The 26,631-nt window shown below is 42.6% G+C and overlaps 1 protein-coding gene across 2 annotated transcripts in view; it reads right to left on the reverse strand.

Moving 5' to 3' along the window:
- The window catches only part of ZFYVE9 (zinc finger FYVE-type containing 9), a 69,724-nt gene that overhangs the window by 4,219 nt on the left and 38,874 nt on the right, over nt 1-26,631 (reverse strand). For both annotated transcript variants that reach the window (XM_056532239.1, XM_056532240.1), the window contains exons 9-16: nt 24,511-24,666; nt 20,621-20,845; nt 15,089-15,171; nt 14,338-14,442; nt 11,581-11,731; nt 11,411-11,491; nt 9,518-9,680; nt 9,314-9,419 (exon numbers count right to left, since the gene is read on the reverse strand). In XM_056532239.1, the coding sequence (XP_056388214.1) occupies nt 9,314-9,419; nt 9,518-9,680; nt 11,411-11,491; nt 11,581-11,731; nt 14,338-14,442; nt 15,089-15,171; nt 20,621-20,845; nt 24,511-24,666 (1,070 nt within the window). The remainder of the gene's footprint in view (nt 1-9,313; nt 9,420-9,517; nt 9,681-11,410; nt 11,492-11,580; nt 11,732-14,337; nt 14,443-15,088; nt 15,172-20,620; nt 20,846-24,510; nt 24,667-26,631) is intronic.

The raw sequence follows: 26,631 nt of genomic DNA on the forward strand, positions 1-26,631 counted from the left end.
ATCTTGATGAAGCAGTGTTCACATTTAGAATCAGTATGTATGCGTTCTTATTTAAATATAGTATTATATATATTGTAAACATTGGAATGGTACATATAGCATACAGTAAGATGTACAGATAAAGTGTATAATACTGAGATAGAGATATTGACAAAAATAAAAATAAATAAAAATAATAATAATAATAAATATAAAAATAAAAAATAAAAAATAAATAAATAAAGAATAATAAATGTAAAAATAAGGATGATAATAATATAAAAAAATAAAATATAAAAGTAGAAATAAATGAAAATAAAAATAAGATTAGAAATAAAATAGAAAAATACAAAAAATGGGGTAATAAATAAAAGGATGTAAAATAAATATAAAATAGGTGCATAAGTAAAATAAAATGCTATAGATTTACATGAAAATAATTAGTGTACAGGAAGGTTGAAGGATGGCCAGTCACGCAGAACAAAGATAGAGTGGGTCCGACCCCTCCATGGGGGCCCCCAAGTAAAAAAGGGGGCCTCCATGGGGAGAGCGGGACACACTCTACAGAAATCCAAAAAGTTCAAAATTCGAGTTCAGGCCATTCGGCTCTAGAGAATTAAATTCATAAATCTTCTGACTTTCAGCCTTAGACATTTTAACAATGAAGCTGCCTCCTCTCCAATCTTTCTTAATAGTTTGTAAGCCTGTGTAGAAGAAGGTAGTAATTTCTTTATTATGAAATTTTGCAAAGTGGGCTGATAAAGGGTGTTTTAGGTTTCCATTTTTTATGTTTGTTAGGTGTTCAGCAATTCTAGTCTTTAATGGTCTTTTTGTTCTCCCAATGTATTGTTTCATACATCCACACTGTATCAAATATAGTACTCCACTTGTGTGGCACGAAATGTGTTCTTTAATGATCCATTTAAAGTCAGTAGTACATGATGAAATTTCTGTCGTTTTTTTTAGGGCCCTTCACTGTCATACAGTTGGGGCATATTCCACATCTAAAAAAGCCTTTTGTGTTTAGCCACGTCTCAGACATATTATGAATTTTTATGGGTGGTTTTATACTTGGTGCAATCGTTATCCCCAAATTGGGGGCCTTTTTATATACAATGGGGGCTCGGTCTGGCAGTAATCCTCCTATATCCTTATCTTGTTTAACCATATACCAGTGCTTATTGATGATTTGTTCAATTTTTTTATATTCATAATTATAAGGTAAAATTAATTTAATTGAATGTTCAGTGGATATTGTGTCATTATCTTTTACACCAAAAGATAATGACACTATATCCACTGAACATTCAATTAAATTAATTTTACCTTATAATTATGAATATAAAAAAATTGAACAAATCATCAATAAGCACTGGTATATGGTTAAACAAGATAAGGATATAGGAGGATTGCTGCCAGACCGAGCCCCCATTGTATATAAAAAGGCCCCCAATTTGGGGATAACGATTGCACCAAGTATAAAACCACCCATAAAAATTCATAATATGTCTGAGACGTGGCTAAACACAAAAGGCTTTTTTAGATGTGGAATATGCCCCAACTGTATGAAAGTGAAGGGCCCTAAAAAAACGACAGAAATTTCATCATGTACTACTGACTTTAAATGGATCATTAAAGAACACATTTCGTGCCACACAAGTGGAGTACTATATTTGATACAGTGTGGATGTATGAAACAATACATTGGGAGAACAAAAAGACCATTAAAGACTAGAATTGCTGAACACCTAACAAACATAAAAAATGGAAACCTAAAACACCCTTTATCAGCCCACTTTGCAAAATTTCATAATAAAGAAATTACTACCTTCTTCTACACAGGCTTACAAACTATTAAGAAAGATTGGAGAGGAGGCAGCTTCATTGTTAAAATGTCTAAGGCTGAAAGTCAGAAGATTTATGAATTTAATTCTCTAGAGCCGAATGGCCTGAACTCGAATTTTGAACTTTTTGGATTTCTGTAGAGTGTGTCCCGCTCTCCCCATGGAGGCCCCCTTTTTTACTTGGGGGCCCCCATGGAGAGGTCGGACCCACTCTATCTTTGTTCTGCGTGACTGGCCATCCTTCAACCTTCCTGTACACTAATTATTTTCATGTAAATCTATAGCATTTTATTTTACTTATGCACCTATTTTATATTTATTTTACATCCTTTTATTTATTACCCCATTTTTTGTATTTTTCTATTTTATTTCTAATCTTATTTTTATTTTCATTTATTTCTACTTTTATATTTTATTTTTTTATATTATTATCATCCTTATTTTTACATTTATTATTCTTTATTCATTTATTTTTTATTTTTTATTTTTATATTTATTATTATTATTATTTTTATTTATTTTTAATTTTGTCAATATCTCTATCTCAGTATTATACACTTTCTCTGTACATCTTACTGTATGCTATATGTACCATTCCAATGTTTACAATATATATAATACTATATTTAAATAAGAACGCATACATACTGATTCTAAATGTGAACACTGCTTCATCAAGATGAAACAACCCCATGTTTCCCGTTCCATTCCGCTATTTGCGGAAGATCTAAACAGAAACACACCTGTAACAATTAGACAGGCAACATGTATAAAAGGACTTTGAGCTTCACTGTTAAAGATATCTCTACTGAGGAAAGGGTCATATATAAAGTACCCTGAAACGCGTCTAGAGAAAGAAATATTTACCGCATGACCACCGCAATCCACAAACCGCCATCATTCACCTCCGACACAACTCCATCATCTGCTGATTTTACACCTGGCTGTAATTCATCCGCCATTCCACCAGACGCCGAGAGATCTTCTACGAGGCTTTCCTTTCCTTGTTTCCGGAGCAAGATCCATCTATCTCAGAGTATATCTCCACCTCCGGAGCCACTCCGTGACCGGTGACTTCTCTTCGGCCTGCGGCAACCGGGCCAGTCACCGCAAGCGCATGCCAGCGCTGGACACAGCCTCCACTACATCTGCCATCGAGCCTGCAATTACTCCGTGACCGGTGACCTTTTTTGGCCTATGGCATCCGGGCCAGTCACCGTATGCGCACGCTAGCGCTGGACACAGCCCTCACATATCCATCTCTCGGACGTCCAGCCAAAACTACCCTTAGGAGTTGGTAACTATATCACTTTGTGAACTGTTCTAAATCACATGAGAACGGAGTGTACCGCACAAAAGTACACTATGTCGGTTTGCAATATATTGGGATAGCGGTAGAACGTAATTCACATGCTATATTTAAAAAATTTTTAATATATGCTTTGTATTCAAATATCATACCTCCCCACAAGGGCCCTGTGGTAGGAGGCATTTATGTATTAGATTTGCATTATTTATTTTATGTCTTATTTGTAATATTTTTTATATTAAATTTGTACATCATTTAAAGTGAAGCACAGTCCGATTTATTTATTTTTTCTGTAATTCCATCATCATGTACCATTTTATGGTATTAGTCTAGAGGCATTTGGTACCCCCCCTTTTTTTCCTTCTTTCAAAAACAGATCATGTTGCAAAATTTCCCAATTCTTCTTCACAATTTTCTCTATTTGTTTTGCACTACTGGAAAAAATGGGAAATAAATGCAATACAATAATTATCCTCCTTTTTATCTATTTATTTTCTTAGCTGTTTGCGTCATTTTGATTTCTTATTTGTATAATTCTGTACAATACAAATATACCGTATATACTCGAGTATAGGCCGAGTTTTTCAGCACGATTTTTCGTGCTGAAAACACCCCCCTCGGCTTATACTCGAGTGAACTCCCCCACCCGCAGTGGTCTTCAACCTGCGGACCTCCAGAGGTTTCAAAACTACAACTCCCAGCAAGCCCGGGCAGCCATCGGCTGTCCGGGCTTGCTGGGAGTTGTAGTTTTGAAACCTCCGGAGGTCCGCAGGTTGAAGACCACTGCGGCCTTCAACATCATCCAGCCCCCTCTCACCCCCTTTAGTTCTGAGTACTCACCTCCGCTCGGCGCTGGTCCGGTCCTGCAGGACTGTCCGGTGAGGAGGTGGTCCGGTGGGATACTGGTTCCGGGCTGCTATCTTCACCGGGGAGGCCTCTTCTAAGCGCTTCGGGCCCGGCCTCAGAATAGTCACGTTGCCGTGACAACGACGCATAGGTGCTTCTGCATCATTGTCAAGGCAACGCCTCTATTCCGGGCCGGAAGCGCGGAGAAGAGGCGCCCCCGGTGAAGATAGCAGCCCGGACCACCTCCTCACCGGACCACCTCCTCACCGGACAGCCCTGCAGGACCGGACCAGCGCCGAGCGGAGGTGAGTATTCAGAACTAAAGGGGGGTGAGAGGGGGCTGGATGATGTTGAAGGCCGCAGTGGTCTTCAACCTGCGGACCTCCGGAGGTTTCAAAACTACAACTCCCAGCAAGCCCGGACAGCCGATGGCTGCCCGGGCTTGCTGGGAGTTGTAGTTTTGAAACCTCTGGAGGTCCGCAGGTTGAAGACCACTGAGGGCGAATGATGAGAAGAGGATGATGAAGGGGGGGTGTGGGGATGATGAAGGGGGGTGGGGATGATGAAGGGGGGGGTGTGGGATGATAAGGGGATGATGAAAGGGGGATGTGCGGGATGATAAGGGGATGATGAAGGGGGGATGTGTGGGATGATAAGGGGATGATGAAGGGGGGATGTGCGGGATGATAAGGGGATGATGAAGGGGGGATGTGCGGGATGATAAGGGGATGATGAAGGGGGGATGTGTGGGATGATAAGAGGATGATGAAGGGGGGATGTGTGGGATGATGACAAGGGGATGATGATGAGGATGTTAATGACGGGTCTGGATGATGACAGGGGGGGATGAGGTATTTCCCACCCTAGGCTTATACTCGAGTCAATAACTTTTCCTGGGATTTTGGGTTGAAATTAGGGGTCTCGGCTTATACTCGGGTCGGCTTATACTCGAGTATATACGGTAAATAAGAACTATACAAATAAGAAATCTAAATGACGCAAAAAAAACTAAGAAAAGAAATAGAAAAAAGGAGGAGAATTATTGTATTGCATTTATTTCCTGTTTTTCCAATAGTGCAAAACAAATAGAGAAAATTGTGAAGAAGAATTGGGAAATTTTGCAACATGATCCGTTTTTGAAAGAAGCTTTGGGAAGTAATGGAAATAAGCCCAATTTTATTTATTGTAAATTGAAAACTGTTGCACAATATATTGCCCCATCCTACCCTTGTTAAAGTTAAGGCTAAGTTTCCACTTTTTTTTTCTGGTGTTTTTTTCATTTCTGCCATTGCAGTTTTTGAGCCAAAGTCAGAAGTGGATCCATAAGGGAGGAGACGTGTAAGTCCTTCCTTTATGTGTCCTATTCCTTTTGAATACATTTCTGGCTTTGGCTCAAAAATTGCAGTGGCAGCAATCCAAAAAAGACCAGAAAAAAAAGTGGAAACTTAGCCTACGGGTGCTTTTAAATGAAATCAGAAAAGGTGTGGTAAATGTTCACACATGCAAAATGGGAGGGAATGCGTTACTAGCACGGTATCGGGAGAGATAATCAATATAAAAATACATATAAATTGTGGTAGTGACTGATTTATGCGCTTGAGTGTCCGTGCGGTATACAGTATGATGGCCGGACCTCGCAGACACTCAGTAAGCGCATAAATTCGCATCGGTTTAACATCAAGCACAGATACCCAAAGCATCGTGTCTCCCAGCACTTTGCTTTGTGTCATAATGCAGACCCTGAACTACTCCGGCTTATACCTGTGGAGCAAATTGGGAAAGGTTTACATACCGTTTATACTCGAGCATTAGCCGTTCCGAATATAAGCCGAGGCCCCTAATTTCACCCCAAAAACCTAGGAAAAGTTATTGACTCGACTATAAGCCTAGGGTGGGAAATACATCACCCCCCCCCCCATGTCATCATCCAGACCCCTGTCATCAACACCCTCATCATCATCCAGACCCCCGTCATCAACACCCTCATCATCATCCAGACCCCCGTCATCGACCCCCTCATCATCATCCAGACCCCCGTCATCGACCCCCTCATCATCATCCAGACCCCCGTCATCGACCCCCGTCATCAACACCTGTCATCATCCAGACCCCCGTCATCAACACCTGTCATCATCCCCCTCCGTCATCATCCCCCTCCTGTCAATCCCTTTCAGTGGTCTTCAACCTGCGGACCTCCAGATGTTGCAAAACTACAACTCCCAGCATGCCCAGCCAGCCATCGGCTGTCCGGGCATGCTGGGAGTAGTAGTTTTGAAACATCTGGAGGTCCGCAGGTTGAAGACCACTGCAGCCTTTGTCATCATCCAGACCCCCCTTTTGTTTTCTACTCACCTTGCCAGTTTCTCGGTGGGAAGGAAGGGTGAGCTTGTCCGGGCAGTCCATCTTTGGGCATCTATGCTGCAGGGACCGTCCAGTGGGGAGGGTTAATCGTTCCGGCTGTCCATCTTCACCGGGAGGCCCTCTTCTCCGCTCCGGGCCGTCCACGGACTAGTGAAGTTGCTTTGACGACGACGCGCAGTGAGATCCCTGCGCATGAACTTCCAATGAAGATGGACAGCCCGGAACGAATAACCCTCCCGACCGGAAGGTCCCTGCAGCATAGGTGGCCAAAGATGGACGGCCCGGACCAAGCCCTCACAACTAAGTCACCCCTCACAGTTCACTCGAGTATAAGCTGAGGGGGGCATTTTCAGCACGAAAAATCGTGCTGAAAAACTCTGCTTATACTCTAGTATATACGATAGGTTCAATAACTGCAGAAGAGAAAGCTTCTATATTTTTAAACTGGACACGTTAACCCCGAATGGGTTAAATTAAGTTATGGAACGGCCATTAAAAGAATGTATTTTTTAGCAGTAACATGTAATGCACTTTAGACGTCAACATGGAACAAGTTCCGGGTCACAGTATATATAAGGAGGATTGTGTCATTAGATTGTTAGATATCCCTGAGGAAGGGGAAAGCCCCGCAATATGTCGGATTTTATTTATTTATATTCATTTTTTTAAAGTATTTATTTAGTTTTGCACTTTAAGAAACAGACATTACCAGCAAGGTAAAAAGAACATAAACAGCAGCCTCCGTAGGTCCCAGAGAATGCCTGGCACAACGGGACATATTTGTTAACCAGATGTAGCCACCCAGACAAAGGGGGAGGAGAGGTATCTCTGCAAGCCATCACTACCACCTTACAAGCACAGAAAAGGAGGAAACGGATCAGCAGTCGTCTATGTGAACCAGAGATAACCTCATTAATAACTCCCAACAGGAACACCACAGGCGAGAGTACAAAGGGAAAGTCCAGGTTATATGCCAAAAACCTCATCATTTGGTAAGTAAGTGCATTATAAAGAAGTGTGGATACGATAACCCTTTAAACTATGGCAGTGTTTCCCAACCAGGGTGCCTCCAGTTGTTGCAAAACTAGAACTCTCAGCAAGCCCGGGCATGCTGGGAGTTGTAGTTTTGCAACAGATGGAGGCACTCTGGTTGGAAAACATTGAACTATGGTAATATCTCAATTGCATGTGCCTGAGCTACAACTACTAGGTCTCTAGTGCAATTGTAATTAAATAAGGTTTTCCGGTTCAGAATAAGCGGTTGTATAACAAAGTTTTAAAGACCTTAGACCGTCAGTCAATGGAAACATTAAGTTGTGCACTTCACTCCCCAGTTTGCCACTTAATCTGCAGGAGACCAGTTCCACGGATTTACAATTGATTCACTCTTCTGTAATGAGTGGCATCAAGTTGTGAGCGTCATGTGCTTCTCCCAGCTACAACTAGAGATCGCTGGGGGCTTCAGTACAGAGACCCCAACTGTTCAAAAACTTTGTCTGTGAGACTTTTTATTTTATTTTTTTTTTTTTATTACACTAATGCTTTAACACAAGCATGGGCTATAACAGATGTTCAGATTGAGGAATAATTCACATATCCTTTTACTTGTGTTCTATATTTTATTACTCACTTTCCCTATTTCACTATGTCTATAGAAATATAAAATGTGTCGGCAGATGAGAACCATTCAGCCCATCTAATCTCCCCAATATTCTAAGTACTATGAATAGTCCCTGGCCCTATCTTATATGAAGCATAACCTTATGCCTATCCCATGAATGCTTCAACTCCTTCCACTGTATTTGCAGAGACCACTTCTGCAGGAAGGCTACTCCATGCATCCACTACTCTCTCAGTAAAGTAATACATCTGGATGTTACTGCAGAAGCTTAAAATGGCACGGTTATTAAAATGATAATATAAAACTGTCCTCTTAGTTTTTCTTTTAAATCTTCTCTCCTTCTTTACCGTGTTAATTCCCTTTATGTATATAAAAGTCTCTATCATATCCCCTCTGTCTCTTACTTCTATACATGTGAAGATCCTTTAACCTTTTCTGGTAAGTTTAATTCTGCAATCCAGGTACTAGTTTAGTATCTTCTCTAAACTCTCCAATGTATCTATATCTTTCTGGAGATCCAGTCTCCAGTACTGCGCACAATACTCCAAGTGAGGTCTCAACAGTGTTCTGTACAGCGGCATGAGCACTTCTCTCTTTCTACTGCTAATACCGCTCTCTATATACCCATGAGCACTTCTGTCTCTACTGGTAATACCTCTCCCTATACACCCACGAGCACTTCCCCCTGAACTGGTAATACCTCTTCCTATACACCCATGGGTCCTTCTCTCTACTGCTAATACCTCTCCCTATACACCCATGAGCAGTTCCATCTCTATTGCCAATACCTCTCCCTATACACCCAAGCATTCTGCTAGCATGCCTGCTGCTCTATAATATTGTCTACTATTAAATCTCAATGATATTGCCTACTTTTAAATCTTATGAAATAATGGCCTCTTAATTCCTTATCTCAGATACTGAGGTTTGGACTGTATGAAAAATTCTACATTCTGCCCTTGGATATTTATCCCTAAGGTGCATTATTTTGCGCTCATCAATATTAAATCTCAGTGTCCAGAGTTCTGACCATTTTTCTAGTTTACCTAAATCCTTTCCCATTTGACGTATCCCTCCAGGAACATAAACCCTATTACCAATCTTTGTGTCATCAGCAAAAAGACCAATACCGAACCATGGAGACCTTGTGTAATCACTAATATTAGATCCCTGAGATCCCCACTAGTAACAAGACTTTGCTCTGAATATACTCTAACTACAACCCTCTGTTGTCTGTCACCCGGCCACTGCCTAATCCATTCAACAATATTCAGATACAGACTCAAAGAATGTAGTTTATTGCTATATCTGGGACAGTGTCAAAAGCCTTACTAAACTCTAGATAATCCATACCTCTGTCCAACGAATGATTTTGCCATTGGCTTTGTATTCGGATCCATGGGAAATCTTGACACTGGTAACAGACTCCAATGATTTGCCATCTATGGGGCTGGAAACACTGCAGAAAGAGACCAGGATGGATGAAATACACCACGGATGGATTTATTTTTTATTTATTTTTTTACATCTTTCGTACACATTTCCCAGCTCCTTTACCCCTTGTTGAAGTTTTTGTCATCTTTCACCCATTGTACATAGACATGCTCCTGTGACTCCTCTGCATCGGCCTTCCCACAAGTTATGGTGTAGTCTTTCATCTCCCTCAAAGCTTGTCTTAGGGCATCCATACTCTCTGCTGTGATCTGGACCATCACTCCATCTATACACAGAAAGATCATGTATATAAATACAATAGAAAATGATTGTATCTACTTTACCTTGCTAAAATGGTACCTGTCATTAGAAATAAAAAAATATGTTATAGATTAACCTATTTGAATTACTTTTCTAATATTCTACTTCATAAAATTTTGTAGCTTTAGGTGTTAAATTAACCCCTAAATGTTTTGACCACCTTCTGGTCCTGCTAGGAGATTGTCTTCTGCAGCAGCCTGGAAGAGACAACACGCAGGTGGGATCTTAGCTCAGCACAGTATATAGAGCATATAGAGCTGAATATTTCAGCTCCTTTACCCTTTGAGCTGAGCTACACTGTAGAGTAATGATGCCTTCAGTGCATAGTGCTGAACATTATGCTAAATATTGTGATGTATATTGTGATTAATATTTCACCTCCCTTTCGCAGCTGCTGGGCAGAGCTGGCACACAGTAGAGTTCAGAGCTGAGAGGGGTGTGTGCAATCACAGTCCTTCTCACACTGAACTGGTCTTGGTTGTGTGTAGCAGAGTGAGGAAGATGTTCTCCCCAGCAGGGCTTCAGATGAAGTCACACCTGCTAGGGAATGCCCATTGCCAGTCTGTGGAGCTCAGTTACAGAAGATACAGAACAATATCAAAGTAGAAAACTAAATAATAAATATAAATAATAAAAATAAAGGGGTTGGTTTATCATAAACTGGGACTAAACTGGGAGGATAAAAAAAAAAAAATAATCAAGCTCGTAACAGGTACTCTTTAAAGGAGTACTCCGGTATAAGAAAACGTATCTCCTATCCTAAGGATAGGGGATAAGTTTCAGATTGCAGGGGGTCCGACCACTGCAACCCCCCACCCCCTCTTCCCCCACCCACATCTCCTGTACAGGGCCCTCGGCTGTTTGCTGAAATAGCGAGTTTCGACCAACGCATGACGCTGCGGCCAACACGCCCCCACAATATAATTCTATGGCAGAGGCGAAGGCTGACGAATGCAGCGCTCCGGCTCTCCCATAAAGATGCATTGAGGGGGCGTGTAGGCTGCCGCATCATGTGGTGGTCGGGCACGTCCCCTTGAAGCTGACTACCGAGGCCCCATATGGGAGATCGCGGGGGGGCCCCAGCGGTTGGAACTCAAGCGACAACCCTACCAGTGCATATATCAAATGTATCCCATAGGGTCCCATTCACTTGACAGATGACGAAAGTGTCCTTTTGGCATCCATGTGACTGGTATATGATGGAATTCCCATTTATAACTGTATTAAAAAGTGTAGTAGATGGTGCTTTTTACGTAGACACACCTTACAAAAAATTGCAGTAGCTTTTAAACAGCTGGAGGCCCGCAGGTTGGGAAAAACTGTCATGGAATAACACACATTGCTCAGATACATACATGATACATTGTAGCCTTCAATTTATTGTAGCGTTACAGTATATATTTTGTATAGCTAGGAATGTTGAATATGCTGAAGTATGTATTAGTCTTTTTAAGGGCAGAGTCCCACGGGGCGGATCCGTAGCGCATTTCACGCTGCGGATTTGACGCCAGCAGTCACGGGGGGACTGCAGAGCGAGCTCCCGGCGGCAGCCGGGAGCTCGCACTGCAGTCCCTCTGTGACTGCCGTCGGCGCATCCGCACCATGAAATACGCTGCGGATGCGCCCTGTGTGACCCTGCCCTAACCTTATTCCACTTATACACAATTTTTTTCCCCCTTGTGTGCACTTATTTACCTTCTACGATGCTAGACTTTGCCAGGAACCCTGAAGACGGTTTAAGAGCTCCGCTGAAGACAAAGAAACTGGCCCCGGTCACTGTAGAAATACAGAAAAGTCACATTATCATTGGTGCCATCTTCCGAGCTTTAATGGATTTCATTTAAAGCTATAGCCCGTGTCCTTACCTTTGCGTGGCTGATTATGAATACTGATTGCTTGTGTCTGGTAATTGCCATCGTCGTTCTGCACACACACCAAGTGGGAATCGGCCTTCTGGTTGAAACACGTGCCCCCCGCCAGGACATGTTCATTAGACTTGTTCATGGCTTTCATCATCTGATCATCAGGACGCAAGAGAGAAATAAACCAGAGAAAAGAAAGACAAAGCTGTTTACTATAAACTGCAGGGAACATAATAAAACTCCACATATAAAAGCAATACGTGCAAGTAGGCACCACGTAAACAAGGTGGAATATCTAGTTCTCCTGTAATTTTCCAGATTCTGCCATGTTCTGATTGCTTTGGTATTACAGCCGGGAGAACCATCAATAATACACCCCCACACGTCTTACCTCCTCAAGATTATGAAGTGCAGGCAGCAGGAGCTTTATGGTTAAATTCAGAAGCTGCCCAGAAGCCACACGAGGTGGAAAGAGACATATATACAGATCGATCTTTATAATACAGATCAATACCGCTACTAGAGATGAGCGAACTTACAGTAAATTCGATTCGTCACGAACTTCTCTGCTCGGCAGTTGATGCCTTATCCTGTATAAATTAGTTCAGCTTTCCGGTGCTCCGGTGGGCTGGAAAAGGTGGATACAGTCCTAGGAAAGAGTCTCCTAGGACTGTATCCACCTTTTCCAGCCCACAGGAGCACCTGAAAGCTGAACTAATTTATGCAGGATAAGTCATCAACTGCCGAGCCGAGAAGTTCGTGACGAATCGAATTTACTGTAAGTTCGATCATCTCTAACCGCTACATTCAGAAGGCTATAATACAGCTCTGTAACAAGGCTGCACTATTAAAAAGAAAATGTATCGCCTAGATTTTTTTTATTATACTGAAGCATTCTTTTTGATTATCGTTTTTTTTCTTATTGTAATTTTTTTTCATATTTTAATGGGGACTTCTAAAACACCTTCGCTGTTTTAACCCCTTAACGTAGGCGTTGAAGTCACTGCCAATTCAAATTTTTTCCTCCTTACCTTCTAAGAGGCATAAGGGTATGTTCACACTGAGGAATTGGAGAGGAATTTACTCGAGTAGTTCCGCTCGCTTGTTCCTCTCCAATTCAGTCAGCAGTGAAAAACCCCATAGAGTTTAACTGTATTTCCGCTCCTCAGTTCACACTGAGGAATTTCCACAAGCGGAATTCCGGCGCTGAATTCCGTTCCGCAAGAAGAATGAACATGTTCTTTCTTCATGTAGAATCCTCGTCTTTGTCCCATAGAAATCAATAAAAAAAAAAAATTTCAGCCCCACGACGTTCCGTGCGAAATTCGCACAAAAAAAAATAAAAAAAGGGGGACTTCTAATTGGTGGTTGTCGTCCAGCAAAGAAAAAAGTTTCCTCTTATATTCCGTGTGGAAAATCCCATTCCCATTCACAGACCCATATGAGGCTTGTTTATTTGTAAAAAGAAACAATTTTGCAACTTTTGGAGAGGACGGGGGTTGTGTTTTTGCAGTGCACTTTATGGTGAAAATTACAGGTCCCATTTTTCTGTAGGTCAACAGGATACGCAATTTATTTCCTACTTTAAAAAAACAAACTTTTTTTTAAACAAAATTATTATGCTTAAAATTGTCTTGACCAAATGTGATTTTTTTTTTTGGGAAAAGGAGGGATTTTTAAAACATTTTAAAACATTTCAATATTTTTTTTTTTACGCTTTTTGAACACCAATAGAGACGTTTACATGCAATCAGATAGTATAGCACTGAACAGTTAGATCGGTGCTCCATCATTGAAGAGTCGATCTGGTGGTAGCAGCAGAATCTCCGCTTCCTGTCATTAGGGGTGAGGTTCTGTCTACTGATAGTGGCCGTCCCTCGCCACCTATGTACAAGTATGCCCTTGATCGTTAAATCCCTTTGGATAGGGGATAAGATGTCTAGGGGCGGAGTACCCCTTTAAGAGACATCAGCAATAATCGAGAACCCAGACCTGATTTCCAGACTAGATTAAAATGCCACGGTTATTAAAAGGAACTTTTAAAATGTCTGTGCAACATGTTAAGATCGTACAGTGTAGAGACATCCTCTCCTATTGCTAGTTATAGCCGGGTGAAGTACACCACAGCTCGCTCTACTACCCAGCAAACTGGTGGGTTCCATAATAATCTATGGCTTCCATCTTTAGTACCCGCCCCCTCTCAGGATATATACTTCTAACATGCGCAGGACAATAGTCAAGTGCTAGAGAACAGAAGAGGCAACACCTTTGCTGCTCCAGGACAACCCCTTTTAGCTGGCCTGGCGATCAGTTCAAACCCGAAATGTTTTCAGATAGATGATATATTCATACAATGCAGTCAGTGATTGCTGTCTATAAGCACAATCTGTGTAGGAGCTGCAGAGACCAAGAAATAGGAAACTTTTAATAAAGGTCTATTGCATCGCTCATTTTTCACAGTTGATTTATTGGGTCGTGAAGGTTAGTATTAGAAAAATGCTTCTTTTTCTGCAAAAACAGCACCACAAGATGTATCTGGTATTGCAGCTCAGCTCCACATAAGTGAATGGGACTGGGTTGCAGTACTACATACAACCTGTGGACAGGGGTGGTGCTGTTTTTGCAAAAATGTATACATTTTTTTACTACTGGACAACCATTTTAATTTTAAAAAGCAGTTGTCAAGATGAGACAGTCCCTTAAGGGAAACCAGTTAATTGTGAATTGTGCTGAAACAAAAGACAGTAAGGCAATGTTAACCTCATTGTATCGATTACTGGGAATCTTGATGCTGGTCTTTCTGACTTCCATATCCACGACTAAGCCCTGGACAACCGGCAGAGTGTACTGATAGTTTCGGAAATCCTAAAATAAGAGCAAGAAGAAGAAAAAAAAAAAAAAAGGAAAAAGGGATTTAAAGGGGTACTCCAGGATAAGATGTTAGATCTCCAGCGGCATCCGGAACACAGGAGCCTGGAGCTCCCAAGTTAATGACGTTACGCCCCTTCCATTCATGTCTATGGGAGGGGGAGTGACTGCTAGTACGTAGCCATCACGCCTCCTCCCATTGACCTGAATGGAGGGGGCACGGCGGCTGTAGTCGCCAGTCATCCGGCATGGATCGGAGTTCGCTCCGTGCATGGATGACTGGGGTGCCGTGCCGGCGATCGTGGGGGTCCCCAGCGGCAGGATCCCCGAGATCTAACATCTTATCCCCTATCCTTTTGATAGGGGATAAGATGTTTAGTGCCGGAGTACCCCTTTAACATTTCGTTTTTTTAATGCATATTTTCAGACTTTAGTGGTTGTGCTTGTTACAATTATGAGTAAATCTAAAATTACTAATCTTGGAATGGATTTTGAGTGATCTTTTCTCAATCTCTTGCTACAAGGACAAACATCCACATATATTCTATTACTATTTAAAATGGGCGGAAAAAAAAATCTGTGGGGCAAAAACTCAACGTATATGTAGACAAGTCAGTGCGGTTACACAAGTTCAGATACTCACAGCCAAGACATTAATGATTGTATGACCAGTTTCCCCAAAGAGCGGCTTCCTGAACCTGACACTAAACAGCGGACAGGGGTATACTAAACAGAAAGAAGGCAAATATTACAGAACTTTTATATTTTGGGATTCATTCACACTTAGATGTAAAAATACAGAAAACTTGGAATTATTTATTCTGTGAACTCCACGGTTGTACTAGATCTGTCAAGAAAACATCTATAGAGCGAGACAATAAATAAAATACACAATTGCAGGAAAACCTAATACTCTGTTATACCAGGTGTATAGACAGTGGTGATGGTGCATGACACTGGTATTAAAGGGTACCTCTCATCAAACTTTTGATATATTTTAGATTAATGAATGTTGAGTAACTTTCCAATAGCATGTTAATGAAAAATATGCTTCTTTCTATTGTATTTTTCCCGATCAGTCCTGTCAGCAAGCATTTCTGACTAATGCTGGAGTCCTAAACACTCAGAGCTGCCAGCCTGCTTTGTTCACAGCCAAACAGGCTGTGAACAAAGCAGGCTGGCAGCTCTGAGTGTTCTCCTTTGTGAACAAAGCAGACTGGCAGCTCGTAGTGTTTAGGACTCCAGCATGAGTCTGAAATGCTTGCTGCCAGGACTGGTAGGGAGACCCCTAGTGGTCATTTCTTCAAAGAGGAAAATTAAATAGAAAGAAGCATATTTTTTAATAACATGCAATTGTAAAGTTATTCTGCATACATTAATCTATAATATATCAAAAGTTTTTTTTTGATGAGAGGTACCCTTTAAAGAAACAAATAAAATAACTGTGTTTCATACTTCAGCCCTTGGGCCTTACACAAGGCAGAACACAAAGTATTGTTAGTGTTCTGTTATGGTCATGTCATTTTTACTTACTGGTTATCGAATATATACATCCTTAAATGGGCACTGTCATTTGCAAAAACTTACAGACATAACCCTTTAACAGTTGTGGTGCTGTTTCTGCAAAGTAGGCGTCACATTTTTTATAGATTTCTTTATTTTTTTAAATCCTGGATGCACTCCCTGAACATCCATCTTACAATTTTATTTGTTTTTTTCTTTACCTACAGGAACCAGAAATAATCGACTCATGGAAAGGGACTATTAAAAGATCAGCTTCTTTGAAGACAGAAAAAAAAAAATCGGGACCACTCTAATATACCTCTAACGTCCTATATATTCTTACTGGAGGATCGTTCCATTCCACTGTAGAGAATGCCTCTGCATAGAAAAACAGGTGGGTGCTCAGTCTGTACATAGTACCACAATGAAGAAATAAATAGGGCACTCACCGGAGGGTTGATCCTTCAATAGTGACTTTAAAGGGGTATTCCGGTGGAAAACAATTTTTAATTTTTAACAATTTTTTTTTTTTAACTCAACTGGTGCCAGAAAGTTAAACAGATTTGTAAATGACTTCTATTAAAAAAATCTTTATCCTTCCAGTACTTTTTAGCAGCTGTATGCTACAGAGGATATTATTTTCTTTTCGAATTTCTCTTCTGTCTGTCCAAAGTGCTCTCTGCTGACACCTGATGCCCGTATCAGGAACTGTCCAGAGCAGGAGAAAATCCCCATAGCAAACCTATGCTGCTCTGGATAGTTCCTGATACGGGCATCAGGTGTCAGCAGAGAGCACTCTGGAAAAGACTAAAAATTAATTTGAAAAGAAAAGATTTTCCTCTGTAGCATACAGCTGCTTAAAAGTACTGGAAGGGTAAAATTTTTTTAATAGAAGTCATTTACAAATCTGTTTAACTTTCTGGCACCAGTTGATTTATAAAAAAATAAATAAATAAATAAATAAAAGTTTTCCACCTGAGTACCCCTTTAACGACAGTGACAGACATAAAACAATGTAGAAATGTGCAGGACAGGCGGCACAAACACCACAGGGTTACTTAGACTGGCGACGGTGCAGTTTTGCAGTGGCGCTTTGAAGGGCCAGTCGAACCGCAAATGTTGCGCGCAACAGCACCATTGCCCGTCTAAGTAACCCTGTGTTGTTTGTTCCAGTCATCCAGCACATTTCTACATTGCTGTAAGTATGTGACGTTGTCGTAAGTATGTGTCGTTCATTAAAATAGCTACCGCAAGATCAACCCTTCGGTGAGTGCCGTATTTCTTTATTGTGGGACTATTCAAAGATCAGGTTGTGCAAAGAACACGATGCAGATCCCTTTGGTGCAGTTCTCAGCACCACAGTGTTTATGTGGACCTGTGTTTGGTACAGCAGCTCAGTCTAATCCAGTGTTTCCCAACCAGAGTGCCTCCAGCTGTTGCAAAACTACAACTCGCAGCATGCCCGGACAGCCGTTGGCTGTCCGGGCATGCTGGGAGTTGTAGTTTTGCAACAGCTGTAAGCACCCTGGTTGGTAAACAATGGTCTAATCCAATAAATAAAGAGGAGTGTGTGACACTGTGTTGTTACAGGGCTGCAGCACTCCGATAAGAACCACTGCATCTTTATTCTGCTTGTAAACTCCCAGGAAGCTCCTTTAAAATGTGTTGTGTATTGTTGATGTCTGTTTTTCCTTTTTTGTACTGCCTACCCAATTATGCATCGCCCTTGCGTTTTATTGCAAAAAAAAAAAAAAAAGAAGAAGTGTTTTGTGCTTTTCACGCAGTTAAAGGGGTACTCCGGTGAAAACCTTTTTTCTTTTAAATCAACTGGTGCCAGAAAGTAAGGCTGGGTTCACACTACGTTTTCTACCATACGGGAGCGCATATGGCAGGGGGGAGCTAAAACCTCGCGCTCCCGTATGTCATTCATTTCAATGAGCCGGCCGGAGTGAAACGTTCGGTCCGGTTGGCTCATTTTTGCGCCGTATGCGCTTTTACAACCGGACCTAAAACTGTGGTCAACCACGGTTTTTGGTCCGGTTGTAAAAGCGCATACGGCGCAAAAATGAGCCGACCGGACCGAACGTTTCACTCTGGCCGGCTCATTGAAATGAATGACATACGGGAGCGCATACGGTGGCATACGGGAGCGCGAGGTTTTAGCTCCCCCCTGCAGTATGCGCTCCCGTATGGGAGAAAACGTAGTGTGAACCCACCCTTAAACAGATTTGTAAATTATTTCTATGAAAAAATCTTAATCCTTCCAGTACTTATTAGCTGCTGAATGCTACAGAGGAAATTCCTTTCTTTTTGGAACACTGATGACATCACGAGCACAGTGCTCTCTGCTGACATCTCTGTCCATTTTAGCAACCGTGCATAGCAGATGTATGCTAAGGGCAACATGGTGGCTCAGTGGTTAGCACTGCTGCCTTGCAGTGCTGGGGCCTTGGGTTCAAATCCCGCTAAGGACAACAATAAATAAAGAGTTATTATTATTATTATAATGACATCAGCAAAGAGCACTGTGCTCGTGATGTCATCAGAGAGAATTCCAAAAAGAAAAGAATTTCCTCTGTAGTATTCAGCAGCTAATAAGTACAGGAAGGATTAAGATTTTTTTAATAGAAGTAATTTACAAATCTGTTTAACTTTCTGGCACCAGTTGATTTAAAAGAAAAAAGGTTTTCACCGGAGTACCCCTTTAAGTTGATTATGGAAGTCTAAAGGATTAAACACACTACAGATATCTGGAATATCGCTCCGGAATTAAGCTTGGATAATGGTTCTGCTCACAAGGGGATTCAGCAGCACCATTCATGAAACTGGATACATTAAAGGTTATATAAGAAGAAGGTATTTTAAAATATTACAAATTGAGAAGCATGAAAAATAAGTGGATTTTATAGGTTCTGATAAGTGCACATAACTCAAGTATTTATTATTGGGATTGGTTTTGGCGACATGTCCACCTGTTTCATTGGTCAGTTTGCAAAGGTACTGGATATTGTGCAGCACTCTTGCTCACATATGATGGTTTAAGTATTTTAAATACTTTTGATATATTATAGATTAATGTATGCAGAATAACTTTCCAATTGCATGTTATTAAAAAATATGCTTTGTTCTATTTAATCTTCCACTTTGAAAAAATGACCACTAGAGGTCTCCCTACCAGTCCTGGCCACAAGCCCTTTTTATAGATTTCAGACTCATGCTGGAGTCCTAAATCTCAGACTGCAGCCGGGACACAGACAAGCTCAGCTGGCAGCTCTGAATCTTCTCCTCTCTGTTTACAACTGCATGTGCAGAGAGAAGAAAGATTGGAGCTCAGATGGTAAAATGAATGAGGGCATGCAGTAAGGCAGAGTCAGGAGTATGCTCCGCTGTGCTATGAGCACAGTGTTGGATCCTGCCTGTCTGATTGACAAGCAGGGAGCAGCGCTGAGCTTGCCTGTGTCCTGGCTACAGTCTGAGATTTAGGACTCCAGCATGAGTCTGAAATCTATTAAAAGGGCTTGCGGCCAGGACTGGTAGGGAGACCTCTAGTGGTCATTTTTTCAAAGTGAAAAATTTAATAGAAAGAAGCATATTTTTTTTTATAACATGCAATTGTAAAGTTATTCCGCATACATTAATCTATAGTATATCAAAAGTTTTTTTGATGAAAGGCACCCTTTAAAGTGAGAATCAATAAAGGTTGAGTTTCGTTTGAGTAGTTCAGTGACTAATGTTTCTCATACACTAAGATGTGACAATTTTGCAGTGGATTTCTGTTAACTGTATAGCATTATTGCATCCTCATGTTAAATCTAACACCAGCAACAGACTGGTTTGCCTGCTTTAGGGTAGAGTCACATGTAACGGATCCACACAGTACTTTAAGCTGCGGATCTGCCGGTGCCCCGACCCATAGTGTGCCTCCAGCTGTTGCCACCCCCGCCCCCTTGCCTGCACGCTCCAAGCAGCCACACGGCTCCACTATGTCTGAGTCCACTGCAGTGCACTCAGCGACCCGCAGGCCCCTGTGTGGCTGCTCGGAGAGGTGGATTGCCGCTGCGAGCAGGAGAGGGGGTGGGGCAAGGCGGGGCGGGGGTGGCAAAAGCTGGAGGCACACTATGGGTCAGGTCACCGGCGGAACCGCAGCACAAAATACGCTGCAGATCCGTTACGTCGACCCTACCCTTGAACAGTAATCTACACCAGGTTAAAAACATTACAATGAAACCTGGACATACACTTTAGATAGCTGTTGGCTAAGTCATCCTCCTGGAATCCCTTCATATACACGCATTCACTGTGCAGCCAATTGTGCATGTGTTGACTGAGGAGAGGGGAGTAAGTTGCTTCCAGACTCCTCTGGTGGTGGCTTATCTCTCAGAGAGCAACAGGATTGGGCATGCTTAGGTCCAACAGCCTGATCTCTCTTTCCTCTAACAACTTTGGGTAAAAATCGGGACACCTTCATACACATTTAATAGACAACTTGCCAAAAACAGCAAGCTCGGCTAACAATAAATATATATATATATATATATATATATATATATATATATCCAGTTCTGCAAAGCCATAAAGGTTTCAGATCAGTAGCTAGTTACAGAGAAAGATTGGCAAATATTGTAAGAAATAAAAGGTTTTTTTTGTGCACTTGTTGTACATCTCCACTCACATCTGTACTCTGCTCCCAGACGAAGCATGAGCCGCATAGGGAAAACTTTGGCCCATGGTGTCTCCCATTTCTGAATGAGGATCCCAAACAGGTAGGGTTGTGCAGGTAGTACCAGGTCTTGAAGGGATTGGTACGTGGGTGTCACATACAGAAATCCTCCATGTTCCTTACTGCCTAGGAAGCTTTGGCTGACAAATGAGTGCCCCAAGTTCCCAATCATGTTACCTAGGATGAAAGCAAATACAAGTAAGGTTAAATGTTTTTTAATCTACCTGGACAACAATGATTAAAGAACAATGTACAATGTGGAGAGAATGCCTTAGAGATGCTTTATTTTGACTCTTAGTCCGGATAGGGCTGGTTGAAGGGGCTGTGCACTCATATGTGCTGCACACTTTACAAAGGAAAACTGTCAGCCTGTTCACCCCCATACTAAACCCAATACACTGGGTTATAGTGCAAGAGAACAGAAGTCCAACGAGGGGTCACTTACTAACATACATCCAGTAGGTCCTGAGATATGTCCCCAGAAGATTCTCTGCTAAATTAAGTGAATCGTGCACAGGGGGCGGAGCTTCACTGGCTAAATTTACATATTCATTGTCTGTGATTCCACATCCTAGTGAAGTGGAGTAACGAAGCCCCGCCCCCGTGCATGATTCACTGAATTCAGCAGAGGGTCTTCTGGGGGAACATATCTAAATGGCCACCATCACAAAACTTTTTTTTTGTTAAATACAATAGAGCACTATAAAATATGATTATTTGTGAATACATTCAATTTTTTTTTTTATTGATTTAACTTAAAAATCGCATATATAAAAGTGGCCACTAGGGGTCCTCACATACTGGAAATAAATGTGATGCAAATGCATATGATGCAAAAAGGTTACAGCGAAAATGGATCCCAGACCACCTATATACTCCAACGTACGTTTTGCACTAGGTCTTCATCAGGGGGTTGGAGTTGTTTTCTGTCTACAGAACCCAGAGCTGTTTCTCTTCATGTATTGCATTGTATCTAATTTCCAGGTTTCTTTTAGTCACATTTTGGTGTCCAGCAGTCTTGTAGTTCAAGCGTTTGTCTGGCATCCTTTTTTGCTATGACCTTTTTACATTATATGTACAGTGACCCCCCGACCTACGATGGCCCCGACATACGATCATTTCAACATACGATGGCCTCTCAGAGGCCATCGCATGTTGAAGGCAGCATCAACATACAATGCTTTTGTATGTCGGGGCCATCGCATAAAGGGCTATCCGGCAGCGCAGACTGCTTCAGCTGCCACCGGATAGCCGTTTACGGTGCCCCGTGTGGTCCGCTGACGATCACTTAACTGTCCTCGGGCTCCGGCGCGACCTCTTCGGGATCCCGTGCTCTCCATCGATGCCATCACGTCGCCACACACGCCGTCCCGTCATCCAATAGGAGCGACGTGCGTAGCGACGTGATGGCGGCCACGGAGAGCGAGGATGCCGGGGAAGCAGAGGCCTTGCCGGAGTGTCGGGGACGCGGCGACAGCGATGGAAGGCGACATCCAGGGCAGCGGTGACGATCCGGAGCGGCGGGGACACGTGAGTATAACCTCCAATACCAGTGGTCTTCAACCTGCGGACCTCCAGATGTTGCAAAACTACAGCTCCCAGCATGCCCGGACAGCCAACGGCTGTCCGGGCATGCTGGGTGTTGTAGTTTTGCAACATCTGGAGGTCTGCAGGTTATAGACCACTGTCCTATACTTTACATTGCACGGATCCCTCAACATGCGAAGGTTTCAACAAACGATGGTCCATTTGGAACGGATTACCATCGTACGTTGAGGGACCACTGTACTTGCATCGCATTCATTACCCGTACGTATCCATGACATGTACCCTGTAATCACACCTCCTCTTCTGTGACTGTAGTCTCTGTGCTTCTATCCTCCGCTTATGCCTTTTTTAAATGTCTTTATGTCTTTAAATGTCTTGATGAATAAAGTTTTGGTTTTGTACTATTTGGTTTTAAGTCTTAAAGGGTTAGTCCAGTGGTGAAAAACTTATCCCCTATCCTAAGGATAGGGGATAAGTTTGAGATCGCGGGGGGTCCGACCGCTGGGGCCCCCTGCGATCTCTCTGTACGGGGGCCAGGCTCTCCGGCCAGATAGCGGGTGTCGACCCCCGCACGAAGCGGCGGCCGACACGCCCCCTCAATACATCTCTATGGCAGAGCCGGAGATTGCCGAAGGCAGCGCTTCGGCTCTGCCATAGAGTTGTATTGAAGGGGCGTGTCGGCCGCCGCCTCGTGCGGAGGTCGACACGCCCCCTTCCCGCGGGCTGTCGGGGCTCTGTAGAGGAGATCGCAGGGGGCCCCAGCGGTCGGACCCCCCGCGATCTGCAACTTATCCCCTATCCTTAGGATAGGGGATAAGTTGCTCACCACTGAGTCAACACTGGACTACTCCTTTAATGACTTAATGACTACTGTTCTTGGTTTTGGGGTTAATAGTCCATCAATGTTTACAAGATGGATATCTTCTTTAAGAGCTTACTGCCTACAGTTTATAGATTAAACTTTAAAAAAATAAATCCGTATGTGGTAAGCTCCTAAGCCTCCCCTAGAGGTGTCTGAACGAGTGTGTCAAAGCATGGAGATCCCAATGGAGCGGTCAATGATCAGAAAGTTCATACCACTATAAAAATAATTCCGCATCTAACAAATGACATAGTATCTTGACTTTACAGAGCACAACAGATACATTTGTCAACATACTGATCTGTATCTGTGCATTTGGGCTCTATAATGCCCTTTTAAAAACTTGGATGTGTGAAGACCTGGTGCATCATGGTCCTGGCCCCTATGATAAGAGTAGAGGTGGTCGATTCTACTGAGTAAAGGGCAGTTATAACGAATGCAACTTTGATATATGTAACATATATATATGTGTTGTAGAGGGGTTTTTTTTTCTCCCTTTTGGTGCAAATTGAGGAAAGAAGAAGGGGAAGGGAGAAGAGGGTTCATTAGCATAAAGAGTACGTGGATGTGGGTAATAAGGGTCGGACAGGACACTAGACCTCAAGTTGGGAATTGTAAGGTTTTTTTTTATTTATATTTTTTCTATAATGTGTGAAGATATTGATGGTAATATTGGTGGTAATTATATGATGAAATAAAAAAAATTATATATATATATATATATATATATATATATATATATATATATATATATTAGAGTATGAATTAACCCTACTTTGTAGGAACCACGTAAGAAAATAAGGATTTAGCACACAAATGTTACCTACAGCACACATCATACACTTCCTACAAGTGATTAAAAGGGGTACTCCGCCCTAGACATCTTATCCCCTATCCAAAGGATATAGGATAAGATGTCAGCTAGCGGGGGTCCCGCCGCTGGGGACCCCCGGGATCTCAGCTGCAGCACCCACCTGTTGAGGCTTCCGGAAACGCTGGAGGCTTCGGCTCCCGACCACGGTGACGTGAGATCGTGACGTCACGACTCTGCACCCGTGTGACGTCACGACTCCGCCCCCCTCAATGCAAGTCTATGGGAGGGGGCATGACAGCCGTCACGCCCCCTCCCATAGACTTGCATTGAGGGGGCGGTGTGTGACATCACACAGGGGCGGAGTCGTGACGTCACGATCTCACGTCACCGTGGTAGGAAGGAGTTAGTGTGAGAGCCTCCAGTGCTGCCGGAAGCCGCAACAGGTGGGTCCTGCAGCCGAGATCCCGGGGGTCCCCAGCAGCGGGACCCCCGCGATCTGACATCTTATCCCCTATCCTTTCGATAGAGGATAAGATGCCTAGGGGCGGAGTACCCCTTTAAGAATTCTAACATTATCCTTCTTGTCTTTATTAACCCCTCACAAAATGTTTCACCTACCTGCCAACGCTTCCCGATAAATTTCCACAAAGTGACAGAACACGTCCCTGGGTAGGCATTTCTCATCGGGCAGGCACTGCAGGAGGATGACTAGCTCGGCTTGGCCCACGGCATGCATTCCTTTGGTGGTGAAACACCAGCACTTCCTGTTCACGTCTGCAGGAAGCAAGAACAGGCAGCACTAAGTGAACCTGCACTGAAGCGGTCACCTATGACAAGTGATGGGCTGTTTATTACAGATTTTACTATTACAAAAAAAATTTCAATAAAAAATGAAAGACAGGAAAAGTGTTTGTGCTAATCGAGTTGGAAGGGGTACTCCGGTGGAAATTTTTAATTACATTTTTTTTTTTTAAATCAACTGGTGCCAGAAAGTTTAACAGATTTGTAAATTACTTCTATTAAAAAAAAATCTTAATCCTTCCAATACTTATTATCTGCTGACTACAGAGGAAATTCTTTTCTCTTTGGAACACAGAGCTCTTTGCTGACATCATGACCACAGTGCTCTCTGCTGTCATCACTGTCCATTTTAAGAACTGTCCACAGTAGGAGAAAATCCCCATAGCAAACATATGCTGTTCTGGATAGTTCCTAAAATAACAGATGTCAGCAGAGAGCACTGTGCTCGTGATGTCAGAAGAGAGCACTGTGTTCCAAAAAGAAAATAATTTTCTCTGTAGTATACAGCCGCTAATAAGTAGTGGAAGGATTAAGATTTTTTTATAGAAGCAATTTACAAATCTGTTTAACTTCCTGGCACCAGCTATTTTTGATTTTTTTTTTTTTTTTTTTTTTTTTTTTACGTTCACGCCGTTCACCGTATGGTATCATTAACATTTTATTTGAATAGTTCGGATATTTACGCACACGGCGATACCAAATAAGTATATATCATTTATTTTATTTATTTATTTACACTTTTTGGGGGTGAAATAGGGAAAATGGGACAATTGACGTTTTTATTGGGGGAGGGGGTTTTTCAATTTTTTTTAAACTTTTTGTACTTTTACACTTTAATAGTCCCCATAGGGGACTATTTATATCAATCATTCGATTGCTAATACTGTTCAGTGCTATGCATAGGACATAGCACTGATCAGTATTATCGGTTATCTTCTGCTCTGGTCTGCTTGATCGCAGACCAGAGCAGAAGACCCGTGGAAGGCAGCGGAGGCAGGTGAGGGGACCCTCGTCAGCCGTTCTGGATGATCGAAACGCCGCCGCAGCGCTGCGGGCGATCCGATCATCCATTTTAGTGACCGCTATGCTGCAGCTGCCGTGATCTGTATTGATCACGGCATCTGAGGGGTTAATGGCAGACATCCGCGTGATCGCGGATGTCCACCATTACCGGTGGGTCCCTGGCTGCTATCAGCAGTCGGGACCTGCTGCGCATGACCCGTGCATCGCTCCGATGCTCGCGGTTATACATAGGACGTAAATGTCCGTCCTGGTGCGTTAAGTAACAGCTCACCAGGACATTCATTTACGTCCGGTGTCGTTAAGGGGTTAAAGGGGAACTCCAGTACTTTTCTTCTTATCCCCTCTATGGTAGAGCCAGAGATATGAGCGCTATACTTGTGTATCTCCGGCTCTCCCATAGACTGTTAATGGAGGGGGGGGGGAGTGTTCTGAACACAAATCTTCAGACCAGGGTGCCGGCCAGGAGATTGTGGACGGGTCCCAGTGGTTGGACTCTCCGTAATACTTATACCCTATTCCAGTGTTTTCCAATCAGGGTGCCTCGGCTGTTGCAAAACTACAACTCCCAGCATGCCCGGACAGCCGAAGGCTGTCCGGGCATGCTGGGAGTTGTAGTTCTGCAACAGCTGGAGGCACCCTGATTGGGAAACACTGTCCTATTATGTGCATAGGGGATAACAAGAAAAGTATTGGAGTTTCCCTTTAAGCTTTCTAACGTAAACGACTTTTTACACCTTTTCCATCAAAATTATTTGATAGGATAAAATCCGCCGATTGCTTCTCTAGCAATACCAACTACACACTACAACAGTGTTTCCCAACCAGGGTGCCTCCAGCTGTTGCAAAACTACAACTCCCAGCATGCCCGGACAGCCAACATGCTGGGAGTTGTAGTTTTGCAACAGCTGGAGGCTC

This window comes from Hyla sarda, chromosome 7, assembly GCF_029499605.1.
Source record: "Hyla sarda isolate aHylSar1 chromosome 7, aHylSar1.hap1, whole genome shotgun sequence".
Taxonomy (NCBI): Eukaryota; Metazoa; Chordata; class Amphibia; order Anura; family Hylidae; genus Hyla; species Hyla sarda.